Consider the following 23,575-nt stretch of genomic DNA (forward strand, 5'->3'; position numbering starts at 1 on the left):
AAGTATCAGCCCATTGTTTCAAAGAATGACCAAATTAATGACTCAATCTGTATGATAATAGAGCAAATATTAGCTTAGACTTAAACAGATGCAATAAAACATTTTTCCAGACTCTCAGACGTTACTCATCAATTCTTCAAACAGGTTGCAGCCTTCAGGTGACCTTGCAGTGACGAGGAGGGCAGAGGCACAAAGGTGCAGCAGAGTCAACACACACTGACAAGGGAAGTTGTATTTATGGAAGCAGCGTGTTTGCAATGTGATGAACGCTGACGCCTCGACACACACGCCTCGTCCACAGTGAATGGGTCACTCTGTGACACTGCCGTAAATGGCACCTTATGACAACGCCTGTCCTGTAGACATGTACAGACCTGCAGAGAGGATGCACTTCTCCTGTTCCTCTAATTCTGTCTCTGGCAGCTGACCGACGTTTGAATTCCTTGGAGCTGTTGTTGGTTGTCCTGACTGTCAGGTTTTACAGCTGTAAGGATGCCTTCAGGGGCAGTGGGAAATACCCAAAACTCAAAAAATAGATGACAGGAGAGCAGGGATTTTCTAAATCCTCTGCAAAGTTTCTCGTGTTTCATTTTCACCTGAAGAATCAATGTGTTCCTGAAGTCGTTTTTCCTCCGCTCTGTGTTCTGCCACTGCAGCGTAAAGTCACTCTGTTCTTTGATTGCTATATTAAATAAAAAAACAGATTTTATTTTGAAATTGAAGCACCGTACTCTGTGACTAATCATATTTACTTCACAAGTCTAATCTCGGTGGAAGGAGCTTAAAGGAAGCGCTTGAAAGCAGCAGAATACTCTCTGTGTACGCCTGCATTTGTAGGGGATTAAGGTGCTTCTAAGTACTTTCATCTTCACTCAATCAGACTGTAGCACTGTCAGTCACCTGAAGGTGAATTATCCTAAATACACACACACACACACACACACACACACACACACACACACACATACACACATACACACAAGAAAAGGGGGATCAAATGGGCTGCTGAGCGCTTGGTATCCCAGCCGCCGGATGCGGAGCCTCACAGGTGCTCTCTTCAGGGGAAACTCGTGTTTCATAGGGAAATGTATCCATACAGAATCAGTGAATATCAATCACACACACACACACACACACACACACACACACACACACACACACACACACACACACACACACTCTACATACGTGTGCCTGCATCTCCTCCTCATACCCTATTCACAGTGGCAGTGAATCATAGGAGGTGAGTCATCTCAGGAGGTTTTGTTCAGCTGGCCAATCAAAGCCTGAGCTGGATGTCCGGTGTTGCCTCTGTCTGACAGTCTGCCTCGGTGTGTGTGTGTGTGTGGCAGGAGAGAAAAGTGTGTGTGTTTTTAGCTGGGGGGTCTGCATGCTCAATTGTTTTCGGTTTTTGAGTTACATACGTCAATATGTTTCAGACTGCAAGCTCCTGAGCACCCGCTCTGCTCCAAATGTAGGGTGATTCATGCGCCCTAGCTACCTGTCTTTAACGATTATTTTCTGGGGGCAATGTTACTTTTATTTTGAAAGGAAAAGCTACAGAGGATCAGGGAAAGACATGCAGCCAGAGTTCTATTTAAGGACACAGCCTTGATGGTATAGGTGCTCTTTTAGGTGAGTTACACTACACATAGCTACCCCAAACAAAAGATGTTCTACGTAGATTTGTAGCCAGAAGACGTTTTTACACGTTCATTATAATAATTTGATTTAATAAATATATGTTTGTTGGAGCATCACAAAAGGGTTTGAGTTCCAGGGCGGGGAAAGTATGTTTTAAGTAACAAGCTATTTTTACAAGCACACGTAGGAAGAAAGCTGCCGGTTAGCAACAATGCTAACGGAAAAGAGGCTATGATTCTGAATGGGTTGAAAAAAACAGCAAAGACAAAGTTTAAACACAGTATAACATCGTCCCACCTTAAGTCCAGTCCAGTTAGCTTTAGCCCGGTGCGTAGCTGCTAACTAGCTAGCTAGTGAAGGAAGGTCTTTGCAGGAAACAGGACCTTTGTTCACGCAGTGCAGTGAACACAACACAACACACAGCTCTTTTCAGAACAGTAGTACTTGAACCTGAGCTGACCTTAACACTTTCTGCTGACTGTAAGTTAACAACCCATGTAAAATATGCACTCCTTTAAGTAACACTACAGACAGGTTAACAGACGCTCAGACAACAGACATGGTCCAGCTGTTGGATGGTTTAGTTTGAGTTAACCAACCAATTCATTGAGTAACATTTGGTCGACTAAGAGGGGGCAGCTCCACTTTAAACACTCTTATATAAAGGTTATCTCGCTGTTCAATGTCCCAAAAAAACCGAATGTAAAAAATAGCTCATGAGAGTGAACTCAGCCGTGAAAAAGAGGAATAATTGGACCAATTTAAATTCATTTTTTGAGTCTTATGCTTCGATGATAAAAGGCTCTGTTAGCAATTCACCATTAGACACACTTCATGAGGTGTTGAAGCCTTCATAAGGTGCAACTAATGATGAATGATGGTGATGATAATAATGGATAAAGTCATTACTCACTGACATTTAGCATACTGTCTAAAACTGCAGACTTAATGGGTTATTGTGGAGGGGAAAACTTTCCTTTCCGTTTAAAGGTCAGGTGTCTTTGCTTTATAAATACATGACGGTAGTTTTAAATATCAGTAAGCATTTAGTTTATGGCTCTGTGTGTTATACAGCTGAAAAGAAAACACTGTCGCAGGACACAAGCATTTTTCCTTTACTCTGGATTCGTCTATAGAAAAAGGTAAGCGGACACATACGGCATGATACACCTGTGTCTGCTTTTAGACCGCTCTCACAGCCTTTGCCCTCTTGAGGAATGCTTGAAGACTTTGGTAATTGATATAATTTGCTCTCTGAGAGGCTGTTTGAAATATGTGCAGCATCTTATTTGGAATTTGAAGGAGAGCATCTGAACCGGTTTGGCACTCCTACCTGAAGCATGTGTAATTGACTGAAATTAGAATCCATTGTCTTTGTGGGAAGTTTAAAGTTTATCTATTCTGTCAGAAGTACACAGGAAGTTCAAGGGACTTTGTGTTTTTACCTTCAAGTCCAGGCTACAGAGAGAATAAAATAGATACGAAGGCATAGTAATCTACTCTGGGGGCTTTTAAACACAAAAACACTTCTTCTTCGCTGGTCTCAAAGGGGGTCCCTGCAGTCGTATGAGGCGACATTAATAAATGACCTTAACTGTTCAAACGGCTCAGTAAGGTTACAGTGAATTATCTCCATATTCCCCGCATGACTCTGTGCAGCATTGTTATGAGAATACATAAAAATTCAGTCTCAAATGTCCTTGGCATTAATTAACCACACAGATTGTTTTCCTGACTTGTGGCGTTGAATCGACAGTCGCTCGAAGCCGAAGAGAGGAGCAAGTTATTAGATAAACAAAGGTTTTAAAAGAAAAGAGTCGGTGTTTGTTTAGCTAATAAAGGGGAATATGTCACATAAGCCTAGTGATAAAGGCAGGATGTCAGGCAGAGCCGATACTGTACGGCTTGTTTACGTTGTTTTCCAGGCTACAGTGAAGTCACTTCCTTATAAATAAATGTCTATGTAATGTTTTCTTTGTCACCGGTAGCTACAATAATAACATATAATAATAACACTCAACAGTGAGTACAGCCATTATTTCAGTCTCTGTGTATAAGTGGAGTTATAACAGAGATGGAGCAGAGAGTGTCCAGTTTGGGGACCACAGAAAAGCATCTTTGCCTTTTACAGATGATGTGGTTCTGTTAGCGTCATGATGGACATTACATTCAGTTAATGACGAGAAAATGTTAATATTAATTGTAAATAAGGCCGTTCCTTGTGGAATTCCTTTTACTGTTGTATAAAGGAAATCTCACAAATATTAATTGTTAATAAGATCGGGCCCAGAATTGATCCCTGTGGAACTCCTTTTGTTAGTTGTGAGAACTCTGGTTGGATATTTCCAGCTTTGAAACTCCTGCATCTTGCAGGTATTTCCAAAACCTTGTAAGTCAAACCCAATATTCTGAGTGTCTGAAAAAGCAATACGATTGAATATGATCAACTGTATCGAAAGCTTTTAATGAAAGTTAATGACAACTTTTTCAGAGGAGAGTAACTAGTTTAGAAGGCATTCAAGCCACAACATATTTTAGTAGCTGCTGCCTTCATGTCTTTTTGGAAACAGATACAATGACATTTTTAAAGTGTTCAGTCTTCTCTCTGCACTGTATCTAGTACGTTTTGTTTTGTTTTATCCCTTATAAGATGCATTTAAAGTGTTTTTTCTGCAACACAGAAAAAAATCTCAGGACTTTGTCATCTAATCTTAAAAATGTTAAATTCTTGTCAAAAAGATGCAAACAGAGGTGTTGGACGTCAACTTGAGCTCCATAATTAAAGGAAATCTTCTTCTACAACTGTGAAAATGCAGCTTAAGTCGGCCACTGTGTGAAAGAGTCGTCAAAGCTGACAATTGTTCTTTAAACGAGGTTATGAAAACTGGCCTGCCGAGTAAACATCCACAGAGTGAGTCTGCTCCTCGCTCGTGACTGCCTTTTTTCATGCTCACCATGTTACATGTGCACTTTATTTATGAGGGATAACATCTGTGGTGATTACCTAGGCTGTTCTTATCTCTGCTGCAGCACAAACATGAGGCCTGGTGGTGTTTCACTGCATAAATATGGATAAACAGGGAGACAATGGCGGTTGGTGCAGGAATGTGACTTGTGAGGACGGGCTGCATGTTTCACGTGTTTCATATTCAGGAGCTGTTTACTGTATGTCAATCAAACTTTTCAGTTCATTAGCAGGGCCATTAAAGGCTTTTCTGACCACAAAATGAAACACATCCTCTGCTGATTGAGTTATGAATAATTCTTTTCTATGAAGACGTATAAAAATCAAAGCGTGTGCGGAGATTTCGGGGTGTGATGCGGCTTCTGTGAAGACTTTTTGTTAGTCGTGGTTTGTTTGTTTTTCCGACAGCGTCTTTAAATAGACTGAACATATTTATTTTCTTGTCATCGAGTGAGTTGTTTCTAATGAAGCCAAACATATCTGTCAGCAAGTCTGCTCTGCACAGGAATCTGCGTGCATCACATCGGCATAAATGTCATACTCAATCCTCCTTAAACACATACTCTCGACTTTGTGTTGCTTATTAGAATCTTTCTTTTAAAATGAATTAATAGGTTTGTTTTTCGTCCTTCTAATTGTTTTTCAAGCGTTATTTCGTACTCTTCTTTTTTGGCTGGAAATCAAGATATCAATCAATCAATCCGTGACGCTTTTTCCGGCTTTTAAAAATTTATTTCTCGAGTAAGTTGCTCTCGGAGGAGGAAATCGTTGCTTCTGAGCCTGAAAGATTTCTTTATTTGGCCTCTTGTGTGTTTTTGGTTTTTTGTATCTTTCATTCAGACTGACAGGAGAACAGTGCGATCATTTTGAAGACGGTCTTTATTGTGACGGGGTGTTTCCTGGGAGCAGACGAGCGTCACAGAGGTTACATGTGATGACTTTGCATCCGGTCTCAGTGACAGCGTGAGTCTTATGTAAGGCAGATTATTCCTACGCTGTTTTATATAAATATATGCACAATGAGCTTGAGTGTAATATTATATTCCATCAGTTACATCGAGAGGGCTCCTTTAAAGATCGCTGCGTATGCTGTCTTTTAATCCTGACTTATAATCGAGAGTCTTGCAGCAGAAAAGATGTCTTATTGTAATCCTCGACAAAGGCCTGTTTGAAACCTCTTGTAAATCTATAATACACATCAAAGAGAGCCAGATAACCTCTGCAGATCTACATCTTTACACAACAGCAGGTCGTCTGTGGAGAATGTGATTATAAAGGATGCGAAACCCTGATTATGTAGAAAGGTGCAGCTGTGTTTGCACAAACAAGGTGACAGTATTCCCCCATGGCTCCTGGCAGGTAAACAAAGCGTCTGCTTGTAACTCAAGTGTGACAGAAGTTCATCTTCTTATTATTCAAAGCAGCTTCTTGAGAAAATCTTTATCAGATGCTTCGCTCGGCACTCCAAATAGTTCTGTAAGGAGGAGCTGGCGTTTTCTCTTCCTCCTGTCCTGAAGCTTAAGTCACACCAGACACGCAGCAAATTACAGCATCTTCGAAGAACGTTTTTTTAATCTCTAATGATTATTCTTTTTGGCCTTTTATGGCCTTATTAAGAGAGAGGACAGTGAAAAGTGTCAGAAAAAGGGACAACATGCAGCAAAGGACCAAGTGTGGGAGTCTAACCCAGGTCGGTCGCATCAAGGACTGAGCCTCCATACATGAGATGCACGATTTAACCGCTGAGCTAAAGCGACGCCCTGAACATTTCGTCTTGTACATGCATGCTTCGTATAATCCAAGGGGAGCCTCTGCTTGCTTCCTTTTAACTAGAACACCAACTACTCACTGTCAAAATTTGCAGGAAAAACTGCAAAGAAAAGCTCATTCAGTGTTGGTGCCGTATATCGCTTCGTCTGAATCCAACCTGGAAAGAAATATTAATAGAAGTCGTCAATCTTATTTGCAGTATCAAATTTTGTAACCAGTGAAAAAATCCCCAGAGTGTGTTTAAACCCATATAAACACGAGGCTCCTTCCCCATGCTCAGACAGCAGAAAGGTTAATAAGCAGCAAGGTCAGCGCTGAATAAAAGCGAGGCTCTCATCCCCCTGTGCTAACACCGCTAACAGGTGATAATGAGCCTTAAGGCTCAGCTTATGAACACATCTAATATTATATGGAATAAAGTGATGTGGTCCTGCTAATGACCTCAAACAGGCTGTCAATGATGTAAGAATGTGTGTTTTAGACAAGCTGCTAAACAGTGACAGTGATGATCTCTGGCTTTTTAAACCCACGAGGAAGCAGCTGGTGGAGGGCGGTGTGGACCTCTCCCAAGTCTTATCTCCCACAACACCCTCTCTCTTTCTCTCTCTCTGTGTGTGTGTGTGTATCTGCATGGTGCCGTGGCTGCAGGGTTAGCTGCGTAAGCTCTTTAGAGTGCCAGACCTGCACTGAGCAGTCATCAGAGTCATTTAGCATCACACAATAGACCTGCAGCACTTAGCCACCTAAACGCTGCTGCTGGTGATGGAGGCCGCAGACAGAGAGAGAAAGAGGGAAGAGGAGGGAGAGACGGAGTGTGGAGACGAGGAGGCAGAGACTCATTATGTGTAATGAGCAGATAAAGTAATCGCAGCAGCCGTGAAACACAAACTGTAATTGATTCATTTATTAATGATGATTCCAATAAGGGTGAAAATGGAGTTTAAATTACATTCCTCTTTCTGAAATGGGATTTTTTCCCCCCTTACTTTGATTCAGTGAGGTCACACATTTCATCAGATTGGCTAGTTTTGTTCTAGTTTAACAACAGTTAAAGGTACGGTACGCACAAGCATTTTGTGTAAATTCTAGTTACATGGGGCTTTTAGCTCGGCGGGTAGAGCAGGCGCCCGTATACAGAGACTACAGTCCTTCACGCGGCCGTCGCAGGTTCGACTTCCCCCCTCGGCCTCTTGCTGCGTGTCATTCTCCCAATAGTCCTGTCTCTCTTAGCTGTCCTATCTAATAAGAATAATCTTAATAATAATAATCTCATTATTAATCATCTTGAGTGCACTGTTTCTGCTTTCTGTTTCTGTGTTGCCTTCCACAGCTTTAAGTCAAATGTATCCAGTGGTTTTGCTTTGATATCAATGAGTATATTATCGTAGTATTAGTCTGTGGTTGACTGGTGATCAGTCCAGGGTGTAACCCCGCCTCTCGCCCAATCACAGCTGGGATAGGCTTCAACCCACCCGCGACCCTGAACAGATACGCAGTATAGATAATGGATGGATGGATGTGATATTAAGACGTAATCATTTGTGATTTGAGATGAGTCTTAAAGCGAAGCCTTCTGCCCCTAACAGTAAGTGTCCAAGGTTCCTCAGTGCTTTGCTTTGGAAACAGCTTCCCTTGTGTAAGAGTGAAAATCTTTTTGCAGAAATCCTTGGCACTGTTATAATATAACTTATGACGTGCAGAATATCTGTTGATTTCAGCTCTATAAAATGATTATCCTCACAGATGGGCTCTTAATCTGAAATTCTCACTGAACTTTATGCTGTTTGATGTGTTTTTCATGTGCGTCCTGCTGCTGCTTTCTGCAGGATTTGGCCCTTATTCATTTCAGTATGAAGACCATATTTTATGGTATTTTATTTGAAAAATTGTGGACAAATATTAAAACATTACAGCACTGTATTACAACAACACTGCACATTCAATCAAAGACATAAGAAGAAAAAGAAAAGAAAAGTGTGTATTAGTAGCACAGTGGTTCAGCCTTTGTCTGCTATGAAAAAAGTGTTAGTTATTTTTGAATGTAGGACAGCTCTTAACAGACTTCAACAGTAACATCATGTAACAATTGCTTTCAGACTATTTTTAGTAACTTTTCCCCTAAAATAGGATTTCAACTAAAACTAGTGATGCCTTAATCTGATTATTGTCCCTCATGCTGCTGGCTGGCCTCAGCAGCTGTGGGACTGTGATGCTCGTCTCTTACATAACACCCCTCCTCACCTCCCTCCTCTCCTCCCTCCTCTCCTCCCTTCCTCTCCTGTTTGTTTATGCTGATGATCCGTCAAAACACTCCCGCCTGCCTCCCCAGCTCCCCTCGCTGCTGTCAGGAGTAACATCTCTGCCCTTTCTGCTCTGCAAAGAAACAAAACGCGGTTTGAGAGCATTAAAAATTCAGCTCTGTTTGGGGTCGGCCCGTCTCATAAATATTGACTAAAAGCCCCGAGAACCAGGCGTATTTGTCCAGAGAGCTTCGGGGCAATTAGGGGGGACACATTTAAAGCACTTGTGCTGCTTTCACTGGGACATAAAGCTGGTTGTAAGATATTAAGATGGAGGAATTATTTATAACTGCAGAGCCACCAATGTCCTCTCATGTAGGAGAGTGCTGGTATTTAATTTATCGCTATTAATCACCTGCATCTGGTCGGTTTCTCTGCAACCTGCAAAGTTAAGCAATAAACGCTGACACGTGTAGTTTTTTATTTGTGCTCTGCTGCTTTTTGATTTGCACTGGACAAAAAGCACAAAAATAAAGTTACAGACGATATGCAAGATTACGTTCTAGATCTTTGAGGGACTCTTGAGATATTGCACTGGTTGATAATATAACTCTGGGTTGTCTTAGCGTCAACTATAAACTTGATATGCTTAATTTAATATAGCTTCGGGATGTGGGTAAAGAAAGTCTTCTTTGTATCTTGGTACCTTTAATGTCCGACTCCACCGTAGGACAACTGAACACTCACCACAAATGTGATACATCACTTCACTGTCGTAAAACAATCTCACTCCGCCAATCTTAATCATCAGTAACCTCCCAGGCAGAGTGCACCCTGTCAAATGCCTACCTTTCAGAGTAAAAGCAACAGAGTACCATGTGAACCCTTAAATCAAATGACCGAAGAAACAATATCTCTGTACAAACCAGGTTTTACCCCAAAAATCCTTAATTTGGAGACCAACCTGCCAAATACACATATAATCAGTGTATCTTTGGGTTTACAGCTCAGTAACCCAACAGGACCCTACCACAGATCTGTTCAGATAAGGGTCTGCAGTATCTGTGTTGCAGATCCGTAAATGCACAAGATCAGACCCTGGAATATCCCAAACCTGGATAACAACCTGGAAACGTATACAACTCCTAAAACCACAAATGATTCTTTCTAAAATATATTTTCATATACGTAGAAAGTGCATCTATGATGATGTTTTGGGGGAGGATTAACCGGTCTGTGATATCCAAAAGCAGCCTGTGACTAACCTTTCATTCTTACAACAGATTATTTTTTTCATGAGTCTTTAAAACAACAAGAAAATATTGCTTTAGTAATTTTGCAACCAATAAAAGATATATGTTTATTAAAGACTAAAATTTTAAACAGATCAGGCATCAAACAGATTCTGTTCTTTTATCATCTCTGATAAATCAGCAGACACGCTTTGCCTTCGCATAAATATCTGTCAGTCTGTTCAGATAAGGGCCTGCTGAGTCAGTGTTGCAGATTAGTGAACATGATATAATCACATTTTTTCATATCTCTCTTTGTATGCAGCTGCCTGAAAATCCAGTGAAGACTAGATTAATGAAAAGTGAAAATCTTTGTGAGGTATAAATGATGAGACAGTATTATTATAAGCATGTTTGACTGCTCTGATCTCCCTGTATCCTCGCTGTACACATCACGGCTCTGTGACAGATAAACAAACTTGTATATCACTGGGTCACTCTGGATACAGGACCCTTTTGACCTGTGTTATTTGATCCCAATAAACTGACAACATATAATTAGATTTATCTAAGAGCTTCTTCCTCGGCTGCATGCCAGACTGTAGCTTCTCCAACGATCCTTCCTCCTGTATGGCACCACATCTGTTCAACTCCTTCCTTTCGTTTTACTAATTGAGTCCTATACAACCCAATAACCTCTCACTCTGGCATCGGTACATTGTGCTGTATCATCTGTATTTAATGCTCCTTTGCTGAGTGTCTTGTAGTTGAAGTATAATAGGATCCTAATTGGTTGGAGTTGAACAAAGGAGTCCTCTGGCAGTCCTTCACTGTAGAGGTATCACTCAGTCGATCTGGACAGGTCTTGGCTCCAAAAAGCTGAAATATTTTGCTCAGCTGAGTTGAAATTTGAGGATTTTTACACCAAAGTGCAATGAAGTTACACATGATGCTGTAAATAGCTAAATCTTTGCTTAACAAAAAACACATTTCCAGCAAAAGTACCTGGGACTTTTAGTACCAGAGGCTTCTTTTCAACGCACAGAAAGGTTCCTTCAGTCCAAGGTTGTCTCTGTTTCCACTGAGGTCTAAAGAGCTGTTAAGATAAGATTAGGCAAATTAAGATGCCTTTCCATCCCAGGAACTTTTCCCAGAGTTTAGGGATTTTAGGAGGTACTCAGTTCAAGTAACAAGTAAATAAAGCTTGTCTTATCTTATCAATTCGCTTCCAATGCAGAGACCAGGGTCTACACAAAGACTCATGCATTTTTTACCCTCCAAAAGGTTCCTATCAGGATGGTAGTACTTTATTGAAAGTACAGGGACTATGGGGATAGGGCTTGCAGAGCTGAACGTTTCTAATTGGTTGAGTACCCAATGCATTCAGTAGACTATTGCACACATCAGCAAAGTAATTTACCTAAACTTCACAGGCTTTTAGATCTCTGGAGCAGCTGGAGGAACATATTAACTAGAACCTTTTAAGTCCTGGGTGCTTTTGGTGGAAATGCAGCTTAAGTTTGCTGACATGTGAAAAAGTGACACTTTCAACTCACTAATCAGAAATATTTACCGCTGCAAGGCCAACCTCAAAGTCCCTGTACTTTGGAAAGTACTACCTCCAGTACTGCCCTGCTTTAGTGAGGTCAAAATAGTATCTGGAACTTTATTTCAGCCCCTTTTCCTTGCAGTGGAAACACACTGAGTTACTCTAAAAGTCCCTCTCCCCTCGGGGAGTTCCTGTGTTAGAAACGCAGCTAAAAGCTGTGAAAAAGACATGTCTACATCAGTAACAGTCATTTTCTGTCACTACATCCAAAGTAACATTCTCTTTTTTTCCCTCCTCAGTCTTCATCTGCAGCTTCATGGTGGCAGCTCCCATCTTCGGTTACCTTGGCGACCGCTTCAACCGAAAGGTCATCCTGAGCTGTGGCATTTTCTTCTGGTCCATTGTGACTCTGCTGAGCTCCTTCATCAGTAAAGAGGTAAAAACACGGACCATTTTCTCTGACAGAAAACTGTAGGAGACTCAAGGCAGGAGAGCTGCAGAGTTATTCTATTATCTGTGAAACCCTGACGAGCTAATTATTGCGTTCTGGTCTGGATATGCTTCATGTTAAGGAAATGATACGCTCGTTATGTCAGACACCCGCTTCGCCTTTGTAGACGTTCTTTATGTCTCCCTCACTCCTTTCTCTCTCTCTCTCTTTTTCACTGGCTACCAGCCAATCTGCTAATGAAGGCCCGTACCTCAGACTTGTCTCAATTACAAAGCTTTAGAAGATAAGACTGTTTCGTTTTACTGCCTCCTGACAACTGGATTTAGATTAGACATCTCCAAAAAGCCCCTTGTGTGCTGGGCGGTGTTGCATTAAACAATAACATTATTCCTGGTGGGCAAAGATGCGGGGGAGGGGCATCCCACTGAGAGTAGCCATACCATTACAGTAAAAGCCCCTCTATATGTGCGTATATGTGTGTGGGTGTGTAGGCAGACTATGTCGTGCAGTCTTGACTGACAGCTGTAAGTACGGGGTACTTAGTGGAGAGAAACCCTGACAGGATGATGCAGGGTTCTTGTCTCATCTAAAAGGGGTTTCTTTCCAACCACCTGTTAACTGTACATTACCAGCGCTACACAGCTAGTTACTAAAAATATCAAAACATTTATTTGGAAACATTTTTATTCATTCAAATATTATTTTATCTCTTCCGCTCAAAAAGATAGTCTCATCATCGTATTTTGCTTTTTCTCTGCTGTTTTCTTCTATTTTCTTTCTTCCCCCAACTTAAACAAACCAACGTCAAATCTACCAGACTTCTTAAAGTTAGTCCTCCAAGGAGCAACCATCTGTTTTTCAAAGCAACGTTCTGATATACAGAAATAACAGACCTTAGAATGCTGAAATTGACCAATCAGAATCAAGTATTCAGAACAACAGTGTAATAATAAAAAACAAACACACTGGCAATCTGAAGTAGCTTGACTGGCAGGGATCTGTATTAATGCAGCACATAGCGTGTCTGCAGAGCTGCGTCAATGAGTCCCGCAGTGTCTTCTCTCCGGTGAGTAAGCCCGATCGCTGCCGAAGCTCTTCAGCCCTGAGCTGTGGTAGGAAATGACAGCTCGGATGTTGACGGTCTCAGGAGGGCGTCCTTTGACTTGAGTGCCCTATAGACTCATCTGCTTGGAGGCACGATGGCAGCCTTAGCAGGAAATACGTTCAGGCTGCTTATAGCTAAGCTGAAATAAAGGCCCTCGTCCCCTGTGACAAATGCCTCGAATGCTGCAGGCTGCTGATGGGGAGAGGAAGAGTGATCCTCGGCACCCGCAAAACTTTAACCGCCGAACTTGAACTCCAAGACATGTTTCTGAGAGTGCCAATCAAATGAGAAAAGACTGGATGTCTCTTATGTAATAGCTCTGCGGCGCTGTCACCATGAGGGATGAGGAGACATGACATGTGATGAAATGTTAATGACCACTTACAACTGAGTCCTATCATTACGCATGTAAGACACTGCGGGGCGTGCTGGAAGGATTCGCTGCAGATAAAGAAGTCAGATCTTACGTAATAAAGAGTTTTTTTCTGCATGATCACAACAGATTATCGTCGTAAAATAATCAGTTGGAGGTCATTTGACATTTGAAACACATTCGGGGCAGTCTATTTATAAATGTTTCTAATGGGATGCATTAATCATTTCATTCACTGTCATCTGAATATAAACAGAGTGGGGCACAGATAATAACCATTGAACTACTGTTGTTGTAATAAAGCCTGGCTGCATGCGCATTCTTTATTAGGACAATTTATCATTTTAAGTATTGTCAGTTTTCCAGCTTCAATATTCTTTTTATCTACAACGATAAGGACAAAATGTATTTTCCCTTGACAGAGTCAGATGTGCCACTTTTAAAATCACTTTTATTCTATCTATTTTCAGTCATATAAAACTGCATAAAAAAAAGTTTAAAAAAATCAGAGATGTTTTAGGGCCCCTCAGTTTAAGGAGAAAAAACTAAGCTAGTAAGAGGTAGCTAAGTAAGGTTTTACACCTATTTGTCCTATTAAATTGGCATGAATGGTGTCTCCACAATAACAAGAACTGAATGTGCTATAGATAAATAAATGTGAATAAAGTTTAAACTTTTACTAAAATTACAGTATTGATTTTCCTAAATGTGCTTTAAGTTGTTGCATAGCGCTGATAGCCAATTATACAAGCTACTAGCTAATATAAAACGGTTAACATTGTAAACATTACACCTGATAGACATTGTGTTTCATTTCTCTGTAAGGATGCATTTCATACAGTCTATATGTTTATCATGCTGGTTTTAGCATTTAGCTAAGTACACAACACTGCGTGTATGTAGCCTCCCAGAGCTGCTAGCATGGTTTTAGCCTTTTAGCCTCGTTTGAAAACAGGTTACAAACAGTTAAAAGAGTAGACTTTACTCAACCTCCTTATTCTCTTTTATCTTTCTGTTGTTTTCAATCCGCTCCTACCATTTCTAAACCTCATTTTTGTGGCTTTTCTCTGGCACTGCTTCTTTTTGTTTTTGTCACTGCTGTTAGCATTTCGGATCCAAGTGGCGATGACACAAACCAGGACCACACAAACAAAAAGAACCGCCACCATGATGCCACTAAATGACGGGCTGTTAAAAGAAGAAAATAGACTGACAGTAAATCATCTGAAACAATGCGACAAACAGAGAGATATACGGCGGCAGTAAAAGCTCTGTGGTGATAAATCATAAACACAGAAGAAGACGCGGAGACAAACAGTTTACTGTAAACACATAATACTGAAAATGATATGGGTGAATACCATAGCAGAGACGTTATTTTTGGAGGCATCCCTGAAGTGTCATCTTTACAGTGAGGTGTGTGAGTGTGTGGATGTTTGATGGCTGTGTGTGTGTGACCTCATGACATTATATACCAACACCAGCATGAAGCCCAGAGTGACAGCTGAGAGCTTGGGTTGGATACCCACATCTCATCTCTTTCTACTGTGTATTTAAGTGTAATTTTATCACTCTCACACACACCACAGTCTCACATTGTTATGTACCACTATTTTCTTGTATGTACTTAAAGTGGAAACAGAAATTATCCCACATTTTACAGGAAATGTGTGCGTAAAAAAGCTAAAATATCAGTATCCATCTCTGTCAAACGTTGTAACTTCAAAGCAAGAGTTCTACATGCAACTAATTTTACTTACAGGAACAAATCACACAAATTAGTGTCCAATATTTGCAGTTTTAATCTCTCCAGTGTGAGGGGGAACCATATTTCTTTGCAGCATCAAAAGCAGACATGTGAGTTCATATCCAGTGAGTAGTGGTTGCCATGGAAACAGTTAACAATCCAGCTGCCTACACAGGAGCCCCGCCAGCGTGCATGCTGCTATTAAAGCCTTTTTACTATTCATCTTTGTATTCAGCAGTTATTATTGCATCTGATGGGAGATAATGATCCACGGTAATTTAATATAGCTATTTGGGGTTTAACACATTAAAATGATGTGATGCTATTTTTTAACCAATTACTTAAGTTGATTTGGTTCATGATGATAAACCTCCTCCACACTTTTTTGGACCTTGTGCAACAAAAATCTGTGAAATGCAACAGTTTCACAGCACTGAGCTTTTGTTAAGTCACCACATACATGTGATGCTATGAGTGACGTGTGTTGATTCATTTTACATTCCTGTGTGTCAGTTTTAGGAGCAACTATCTTATTATCTGTTAGACCGAGATATCACAACATACACGTGACTCCCAAATGTGCTATTTCTATAAATGATGCTTGACTTGAGTTGACTAGAACAGCTGTGATTCATAAAAAGAATGTGCATTGCAAGTGTGATTGTCATTATAATAATATGACAAATTATAACAATACACTTTGTCGTACTGTGTGCTTTGTAAGAGTTGCAGCTCAAAGGGCTTTACTATAAGGTAAATTAATACACTGAGGGGGGAACTAGGCGCAAACAGAACCGGAGCACAGAGACACTGTTTGCTCTGCAGTGCAGTTTTGGGTGCATTTAACCCATTGGGTGTGCTTCGAGAGTCTTTTTGTGTCATTGGCACAGTTTTAGCGGGCGCAAAAGCTGTGTGATCCTTAAGTGAATTAGGCCCACAGCATTTCACCTAAGAATAGATGGACTGGACATAAGATAATAGGATGTGAAGTAAAACGTAAAGTATAATATAAAAAATAATGGTAAACGTAAAATAAATTGAATTTGCATAACAGGAAAGTAAACCCACTGAACAATAGTAAAGTGAACATAGAATGCATTAAAATAAAGCAAACTACAACATTTGTTTTATTATTTATTGGTGGGAAAACATGACAAGAAAAAAAGTGGCATTAAAAACAAAAAGAATGAGACAACAGACATATAAACAATAATACAGTGATGTATGGATCATGTAAGACGAAGTCTGAAAGTGGAGTTACATGTAGTCCTTTTGGAAATGTGTGAATTTTTTATCCTGTGCATTAACAGGAAATCTCTATGTCCAAACGTTAATGATGTTAGCATGCTAAAATAAGACAGCTAACATTGTAAACATTATACCTGCTAAACATCAAAGTCCTTCCAATGACAGAGAAGAAGTTTTAGACCTGCTGCAGAGAGGGAAGTGTCTCGGGGCTGAAGTTAAACTGTTTCTACTTTAATGAAAAGTTTCTGAGCGAAAAGACCTCTAACTCGATAACAAAACTCTTCTGTCTCATCTTCCTTTCTCTCTCTGCAGTATTACTGGCTGTTTGTGCTATCCAGGGGACTCGTGGGTATCGGGGAGTCCAGCTACTCCTCCATCTCTCCCACCATCATAGGAGACCTGTTCACTAACAACAGCCGCACCATGATGCTCTCCGTCTTCTACCTGGCAATCCCGCTGGGAAGGTAAGAGCCAGACACACCTTGAAACAGACACATGGAAGATATGTAATGTAGATTTATGATACTATAGCTTTGGTTTATTTTAAATCTGTAAATCATTTCCTCCATCCAGTCAGCTCTTTAAATGTTAGATCTGAAGGTGCAGAGGAATCAGGAGAATTAGCACAGATAATTTGAATTATCCTCACATAGAGAAGGTCAGACTCCCTCCTATCTGGCTCTGTTTTTTTCAGCAGCAGCCACACAAAGAGCTCAGGGCCTCTGCAGGAAGAAAAGCAGAACTTACAATTGGCTGCACAGAGCTTAAAGGAGAGAGAGAGAGAGAGGGGGGAGGCTTTTTGGAGATGTGGTGTTGTGGGGGTGTGGGAGTAGGAGGTATTATTAAGCTCAAATCTCCCGGCCTTTTCAGTTCATTCAATCAGAAAAAAGGCCACAGGGAGAAAACAAACAAAGCAGAGTAATAAAAGATGAATGTGTCGGTGGATGCCACTCGAGGTTTGTCGTTCTATACCGTGCTTAACAGCGTGTGTCTGTGCTGCCGCCACGCTGTTTTCCAACTGCAGCAGAAAGAATCACACACGAGGAGACGTGCTGCAGTCAAACACTGGAGACACACTATATTGTCATTTGTTTAATATTGTATTGTAGCAACATTAGAATTGCTGTTGCAGAGTAAACCGCAGAGATGAAAGGTTATATAAGTAATAATGTGTTTTTAATGGAAAAATTGCAGACAATTTGGACAAATAAGCAAAGGAAACAGACTAAACCGCCCTCTGAGTGGTCCTGTTATGAGCTGCCAAAATGTTTGGGTCACCGTAAACTGCCCGGCAACACACACAATAGAAGGTGAGAGAGTGGGCTTCAGTGAAGTGCAGTCAAACATCCTCTCCAGTCTGCCACTTGTTTGTCTTTTCTGAGGTTGTTATGACCGTTTCCAGGAAATGACCTCAGGAATCACACCGGACTCACAGGAAATGGATTCCCGTACTCTCCCCACATAATTTATAAAAACTTGGTCCGACATGTTCCTGTGCGACGCCGTGTGTGCGTGTATTTTTGATGCTGGAGTTTTATTGTAGCTGTTCCAAACGCTCTCTGTATGATAAGATTAGCTGTTTAGTCACTCACTGGAAATATCATCATATGCTGTCTGAGCCCGCTTATAACGTGGCGTTATATTTGGAGAACTAATCATGGACTGTAGACTGTTTCCCCCCTGCGCTCTGAGTGGGTACAAGTGTGAGAGTAAATCCAGTTAAACATGTTTTGGCCCTCGAGCAGCCATTTCAGATAAGAGCCCACTGATTATCAATCTATTGCTCCAATCTGCTTTTCAAATGGAAAACTGTGACTCCAGGCCAGAGGCTTTGCACATGCAGACAAACAGGTTTTCTAAGACATCAGGAAGTCTGACTGACTTTTATCTGACTGATTCTGTTGAAGAGGCCGAATCAGGAAGGGGCAGAAATGGGTAAAACATTTAATGTAAAAAGGATTACTATTTTAGGATTGCGGGTTATTCTTAAGATTAAAACAGATTGTTTGGGCTCTAAAATGACAAATATAGTGCTAGACAAATGTAGACAAATATTGTTTGATCCAACCGACAGCTGAAAACCCTGAAAACAATACATTTTCTGTGACTCAAAACAAAGAAAAGTTCCAAATCTTCACTTCTGAGAAGCTTGAACATTAAAGCATTTTATCATTTTGCTCCAAAGATGACTCAAACAAATAGTTTCAGATTATTTTTCCATCTGTTAACTAGTCGATTCAGCTCAAGTCAAGGTCATGGTTATTAATCCAAAGGCTTATCAGCTCAGCATTTTCTACATTACTGTGTTAAAGATAATAATATCACTCTCCTGCTTCTCATACCTCCATACCTTTACTGTTTGCATCCTCTTTGTCCCTTAAATGCTGATGCTATCTTGCAGCTGAGGCTTATCACAGCAAAGAGGTCCCTTTTATCTGATCTAGTGTGATCCAACAACATTTATCTCAAAGCCCTTCACTGTTATTTCCCTTTACGACACACAGAACACCCTTTAACTCAAGTGAAATGTGGTGGAATTCAATTGAACTGGGACAACACACAGCCTTCAGCTAAGACAACAATGTTACCACGGCGCTCTGTGTGCTCCTGGGCGGTAACTTTGCACCTGCATTTTGTGACTACATGCACAAATCACACGTCCACAAATAGACCAGCTAGCCAAGTTGCTACCGGTGCTTTGATCAGTTCCACTGTCAGAAGCTCTCCATGTCAAGAGCCCAAACACTCAACACAGCTTTCATAACACCACAAACAGGATGTGTGTACTGTAGGCGTAAGATTAAGTGATGGGGATGACAGACTCAGCTAACGCAGGACACTGACTCACATACTTTATATATAACCCAGACTGGCAGACCTCAGGGCAGCAGGTTTAGATAAATCTATATGATGTCTTGTGTTTGTGTCTCTCTGCAGTGGGTTGGGCTACATCCTGGGCTCCAGCGCTAAGGTGGCTGCCAGAGACTGGCACTGGGCACTGAGGGTAAGAGCATCATCATCATCCATCATCATACACACAAACATGCAAACAAGACAGATGCAATGCCATTCCTGAAGGGCTCAGTTCAACATATTCACATAGAGGCCATTTTCCTCCACACTCAGGGTGGGAAGCTCACATGCTGTTATAATTTTGTACGCTGTGTTGTTATCATTTAATTTTCTCAACTGATCAGCAACCGAAAAGCCTATGGATAATGAAAGTTGGGAGAGTTATTGGGCCATATTTCAACCTAAAACAACTATTTGATAACCCGTTAGCTATGCTTAGACAGCTATTGCTAGCTTTAAATCTCTTTCTTGCTAACGTTACACTAGGCTGGCTAGGATGTAAATTCCTAGCAAGTATTTAATTAGCTAGATATTATGTCTTTCCTGTTGTATCATGTATATTAACTGTCAGCCACTTCCTAGCTAACACTTATATACCAAGTGGCTGAATGCTAACTTTAGCTGTTGTCTTACTGTTGCATATTAGCTAACATTGTGTTAGCTAGGATGTAAATTTCAAGCCAACATGTCTTAGCTAAGAATCGATACCTTTCCTTGTGTATAATGTAACTCTACCAAAACAGTAATGCCAGCTTCCAGCCACTTCCAAGCTAACACTTACCTTGTAAGTGGTTTAGAGCTAATTTGAGCTGTTTTATGACTTTAGCTTAGTAGCTAACATTGTGTTAGCTAGGAAATACATCAAAGATTCCATTAGCTAAGAATCTGCACCTTTGTGTATTGTGTAACACTACCAAATTACACCACTAAATTATTTTTTAGCCACTTTCTAGCTAACACTTATTATTATTACATTATTATAAAGTATCTAGTAAGTGGCTTAATGCTAGTTTTAGCTGCGCGACTGTAGCTTGTTAGCTTACATTATGTTAGCTAGAAAGTAAATGTCTAGCTAACATTCTATTAGCTAAGAATCAGCGTTACATTACAATAATAATATCTATCAGCCACTTCCTCACACTTAAATTATTAGAGGCTGTATGCAACATTAGCTGTTGTCTGACTGTAGCTATTTGGTTATTTTACACAACTTACAACATAGTACAACATTATAACAGCCTTTGAGCATCCCAGCCTACCTGACGTTAGAGGACATACAGTACAACCACAATGTGAATATGGTCAATGCTGAGGCCTGTCATGGATTGAGGGTCAGAGGGGTCAGTGGTGGCAGAAGCACCGCAGGGACACACTTGGCTGAACAGGCGGTCCGGGCTCTGACATGGTCAGGATGTGACAGAGAAAAGAGAGCTAAAGACTGGACAACTCTCCACATCAGCGACAGCTCAGCCTCCAGCCCACTACAGAACCATTACCCAAAATATATTTCTAGAAGTTTTTACATCAAACTCACTCAACAGCTTCTTACATTTATTCAAGCAAACAAGAAAAGAAGAGCTGTATGTCATTGTGGTTCAGTCGTGATCTGATGGCCGCAGACGGAACAAGGATTTCTATTAAAAATCAAGGCTGACTAGCTTTTTCTTCCTCAGTCACTGTAAACACATTTATCTTTCATTACTCTTTAAACATGGAGGTTATCTCCAGTGAAGCAGGGTCAATGTCGACCTTTAGAAAAATAACAAGATGTGAATGCTTCCTCAACCTGTGTATAGCGTCCTTTTTACTGCAGGAACTTAATGACACATAGCATAAGGAGGCTCATTTTGTCCTTGGTACTTTCAGGGGTGCTTGCTCTACTGTGTCTGTCCCTACGTCAGAGAGTAGAAAGAAACAATACAATAACCACCAGCTTACTATTGCAGCTGCAACCGCAACACTTGTTTTTTTAAACAAAGGAGAACAATAGAAAGTTTACGGTGGGGAAATGATGACGTCAAAGCCATGAGAAGGAGAAAATCATCTGGCAAAATGTAAATGTACACCAGAGAAGGCAGGAAGGCAAATTCCAAATGCCCCAATTTGGCCCTTTAAAATCTTTTGCATGATTATTACCAAACTTTCATTTGAAAACGCTTTGTTTGGAGGGCTGCTTGAAGGGCTGTATGACCCCTAGATTCCCAAAGAAATGGGACACAATATCCCCCATAGTACGCAAAATTGAGGGGTATTGGGATGGGTCTGAAGTCTCTTTGGGAGGAAGTAATAGAGAGGGTGACATGGTCTTAATTTAAGCTCACATATAGTCACATTTGTTTCCTCGTGTGGCTCAAAATGCCCCAAAGGTCCTCCATTAGTACTAAGTTGGATCCCTTTTAATTAAAGGCTAATTTCAACTAGGAAGAGAAATGTTTCTGCAGAAAATAGGAGAACAGTTTGGCGCAGATGCAGGTGTTAAATCAGGAGCATAAATCACTGTTGTCATAGCACTTTTTTACTGGGACTCCACTGAGTACTTGGGACAAAACATTCAGCAGTGAACAGCTCTATAAGGAATACCAGCAGTAATGGAGAGAGGACCAATGAACGGGACTCCCCAGGAGCTGCTGCCTTCAGGGTCAGCCTTTAAAATCCCTAAAAACAAATGACGACCTGATGAACTGCCTGCCGTGTAAAGGAAGACATTAAACATTCCCTCAGCGTGTCGCGGTGGAAGAGATTCCTGGACATGACAGCTCGCTGGGTTTGAGGAAACAGGAAGTCCATTTCTTCTTGTCTTGGTGGAGCATAAAAAAAAACACACAAAGAGCGGGGCGTTTTTTTTCTTTCCACAGCAGCCACAATGACATTCCAATAAAACAATCTCAAAGCCAATTAATCACCGGTGTGGCATGCGGAGGAAAACAAATACCAAGACATGAAACGGTTTGTGTGGAACAGTACCCTGCTTTAAGGAAAAAACACGGCAGCGCTTCCGCTTGTTTTTCACCCTACGTGTTCCAGCGGCCTTCCTTGTTTGGCGAAAATGTGGGCGATAAGAAGGAACGGAGGGGGACGCATAAAAATAAGGAGCAAGAGAGGGCAGTAGCTAATTTGTTTGATTGCCAACCGTCCATGGAGGAAGTGTCTAATGTGTCCTGTGGGAGTCAAGGTCAAAGGTCACAGATGCCTTTCCTTTGAATAATTATGCGGGGAAAAACTGCTGTTATTTCCTGAAAATGATCTCTGTATCCTGCATCAAAAGCAATTATTAAGATTCTCGCTGAAGATGTTGACGCAATTAAGCTGCTCCATGAAAGCAGCAGACGCTTGAAGAGAGAGACACAATATAGGAAAGGAAATAATCAGCGTAATCCTCACACCTTTGGGACCATAAACATTGTGTTGAGCCGCATTAGCAGCCCCGTTATGAGCCACATCATTTTACCAAATTACTTTGTCAATAAAAAACTACAGGACACACACGTGCCAACAATATGTTTGCATATAAATGAGCGACAAAATATAATATCATGAATTTCCCCTGACAGATTATATTGGTTTTGCTTTGGTGAGCATTTTGTATTAGCAAATCCTCTCCCACCCTCCCATCCTGCCTTTTGTCTTTGTTTCCCCCGAAACAGACACACACGCATGCACAAACACGCCACCTCATAACCCATAAAGGATGATAGTGAACATAATAGCAGATGAGCACTTGTGAGGGTTTCACCTTGGTGCTCACAAAGCAGCCAGAAAGCTCTTTTAGAGGCCTGTATGCTTATACACACAAGCAAGACAAGCCTCACACACACACACACACACACACACACACACACACACACACGGTGCCAGCAGAGTAAGCAGAGGGAATGTTCTTAGCAGCAGAGGGCTTGTATAGGATGTCAGGCGTATCGGCAAACACAGTCAGGCCGTCCATTCAGATTGTAAACACACTGTTCTTTGTCCTGTGTCCCCCTTCAAGCCCCGCCCACTCTGAACATCATGTCCCTCTTATGTGTTAACTCGGTCTGAGGTCTCATATAATGTCTTCTTCTTGTAGGTGTCCCCGGTTTTAGGGATCACCGCTGGGACTCTGATCCTGGTCTTCGTGCCCGAGCCGAAGAGAGGCAGCGCCGACCAGATGGGCCGCATCAAGACCCGAACATCCTGGTTCTGTGACATGAAGGCGCTCGCCAAGAAGTAAGCTTCAGAGAATACAGCAGGTTTTGTGAGACTGCTTGATGCTTTAGTGAAGTATGAAGGCACCCAGGAATCATCAGTTATTCCCGAGCAAGAGCAAAACGTCAGCTCTCAAAATGAAAAAAGGCAACAAAACAAGGGGAAATGATCTTAAACTCAGCAAATGATTAACCAACAAATTTATTGTGGCAGCAC

General features: G+C 41.1%; 1 protein-coding gene across 3 annotated transcripts in view; it reads left to right on the forward strand.

Moving 5' to 3' along the window:
* Positions 1-23,575, forward strand: part of spns2 (SPNS lysolipid transporter 2, sphingosine-1-phosphate) — an 86,419-nt gene that overhangs the window by 36,436 nt on the left and 26,408 nt on the right. For 2 of the 3 annotated variants that reach the window (XM_069667945.1, XM_069667943.1), the window contains exons 3-6: positions 11,700-11,836; positions 16,637-16,788; positions 19,262-19,328; positions 23,241-23,380. In XM_069667945.1, the coding sequence (XP_069524046.1) occupies positions 11,700-11,836; positions 16,637-16,788; positions 19,262-19,328; positions 23,241-23,380 (496 nt within the window). Of the gene's footprint in view, positions 1-10,184; positions 10,231-11,699; positions 11,837-16,636; positions 16,789-19,261; positions 19,329-23,240; positions 23,381-23,575 lie in introns of those variants that run through there. The other variant, XM_069667946.1, reaches the window with a different exon arrangement.

Source organism: Semicossyphus pulcher, unplaced genomic scaffold (assembly GCF_022749685.1).
Source record: "Semicossyphus pulcher isolate SPU_LCO1_2020_fin unplaced genomic scaffold, fSemPul1.0.p SCAF_10, whole genome shotgun sequence".
Classification (NCBI taxonomy): domain Eukaryota; kingdom Metazoa; phylum Chordata; class Actinopteri; order Labriformes; family Labridae; genus Semicossyphus; species Semicossyphus pulcher.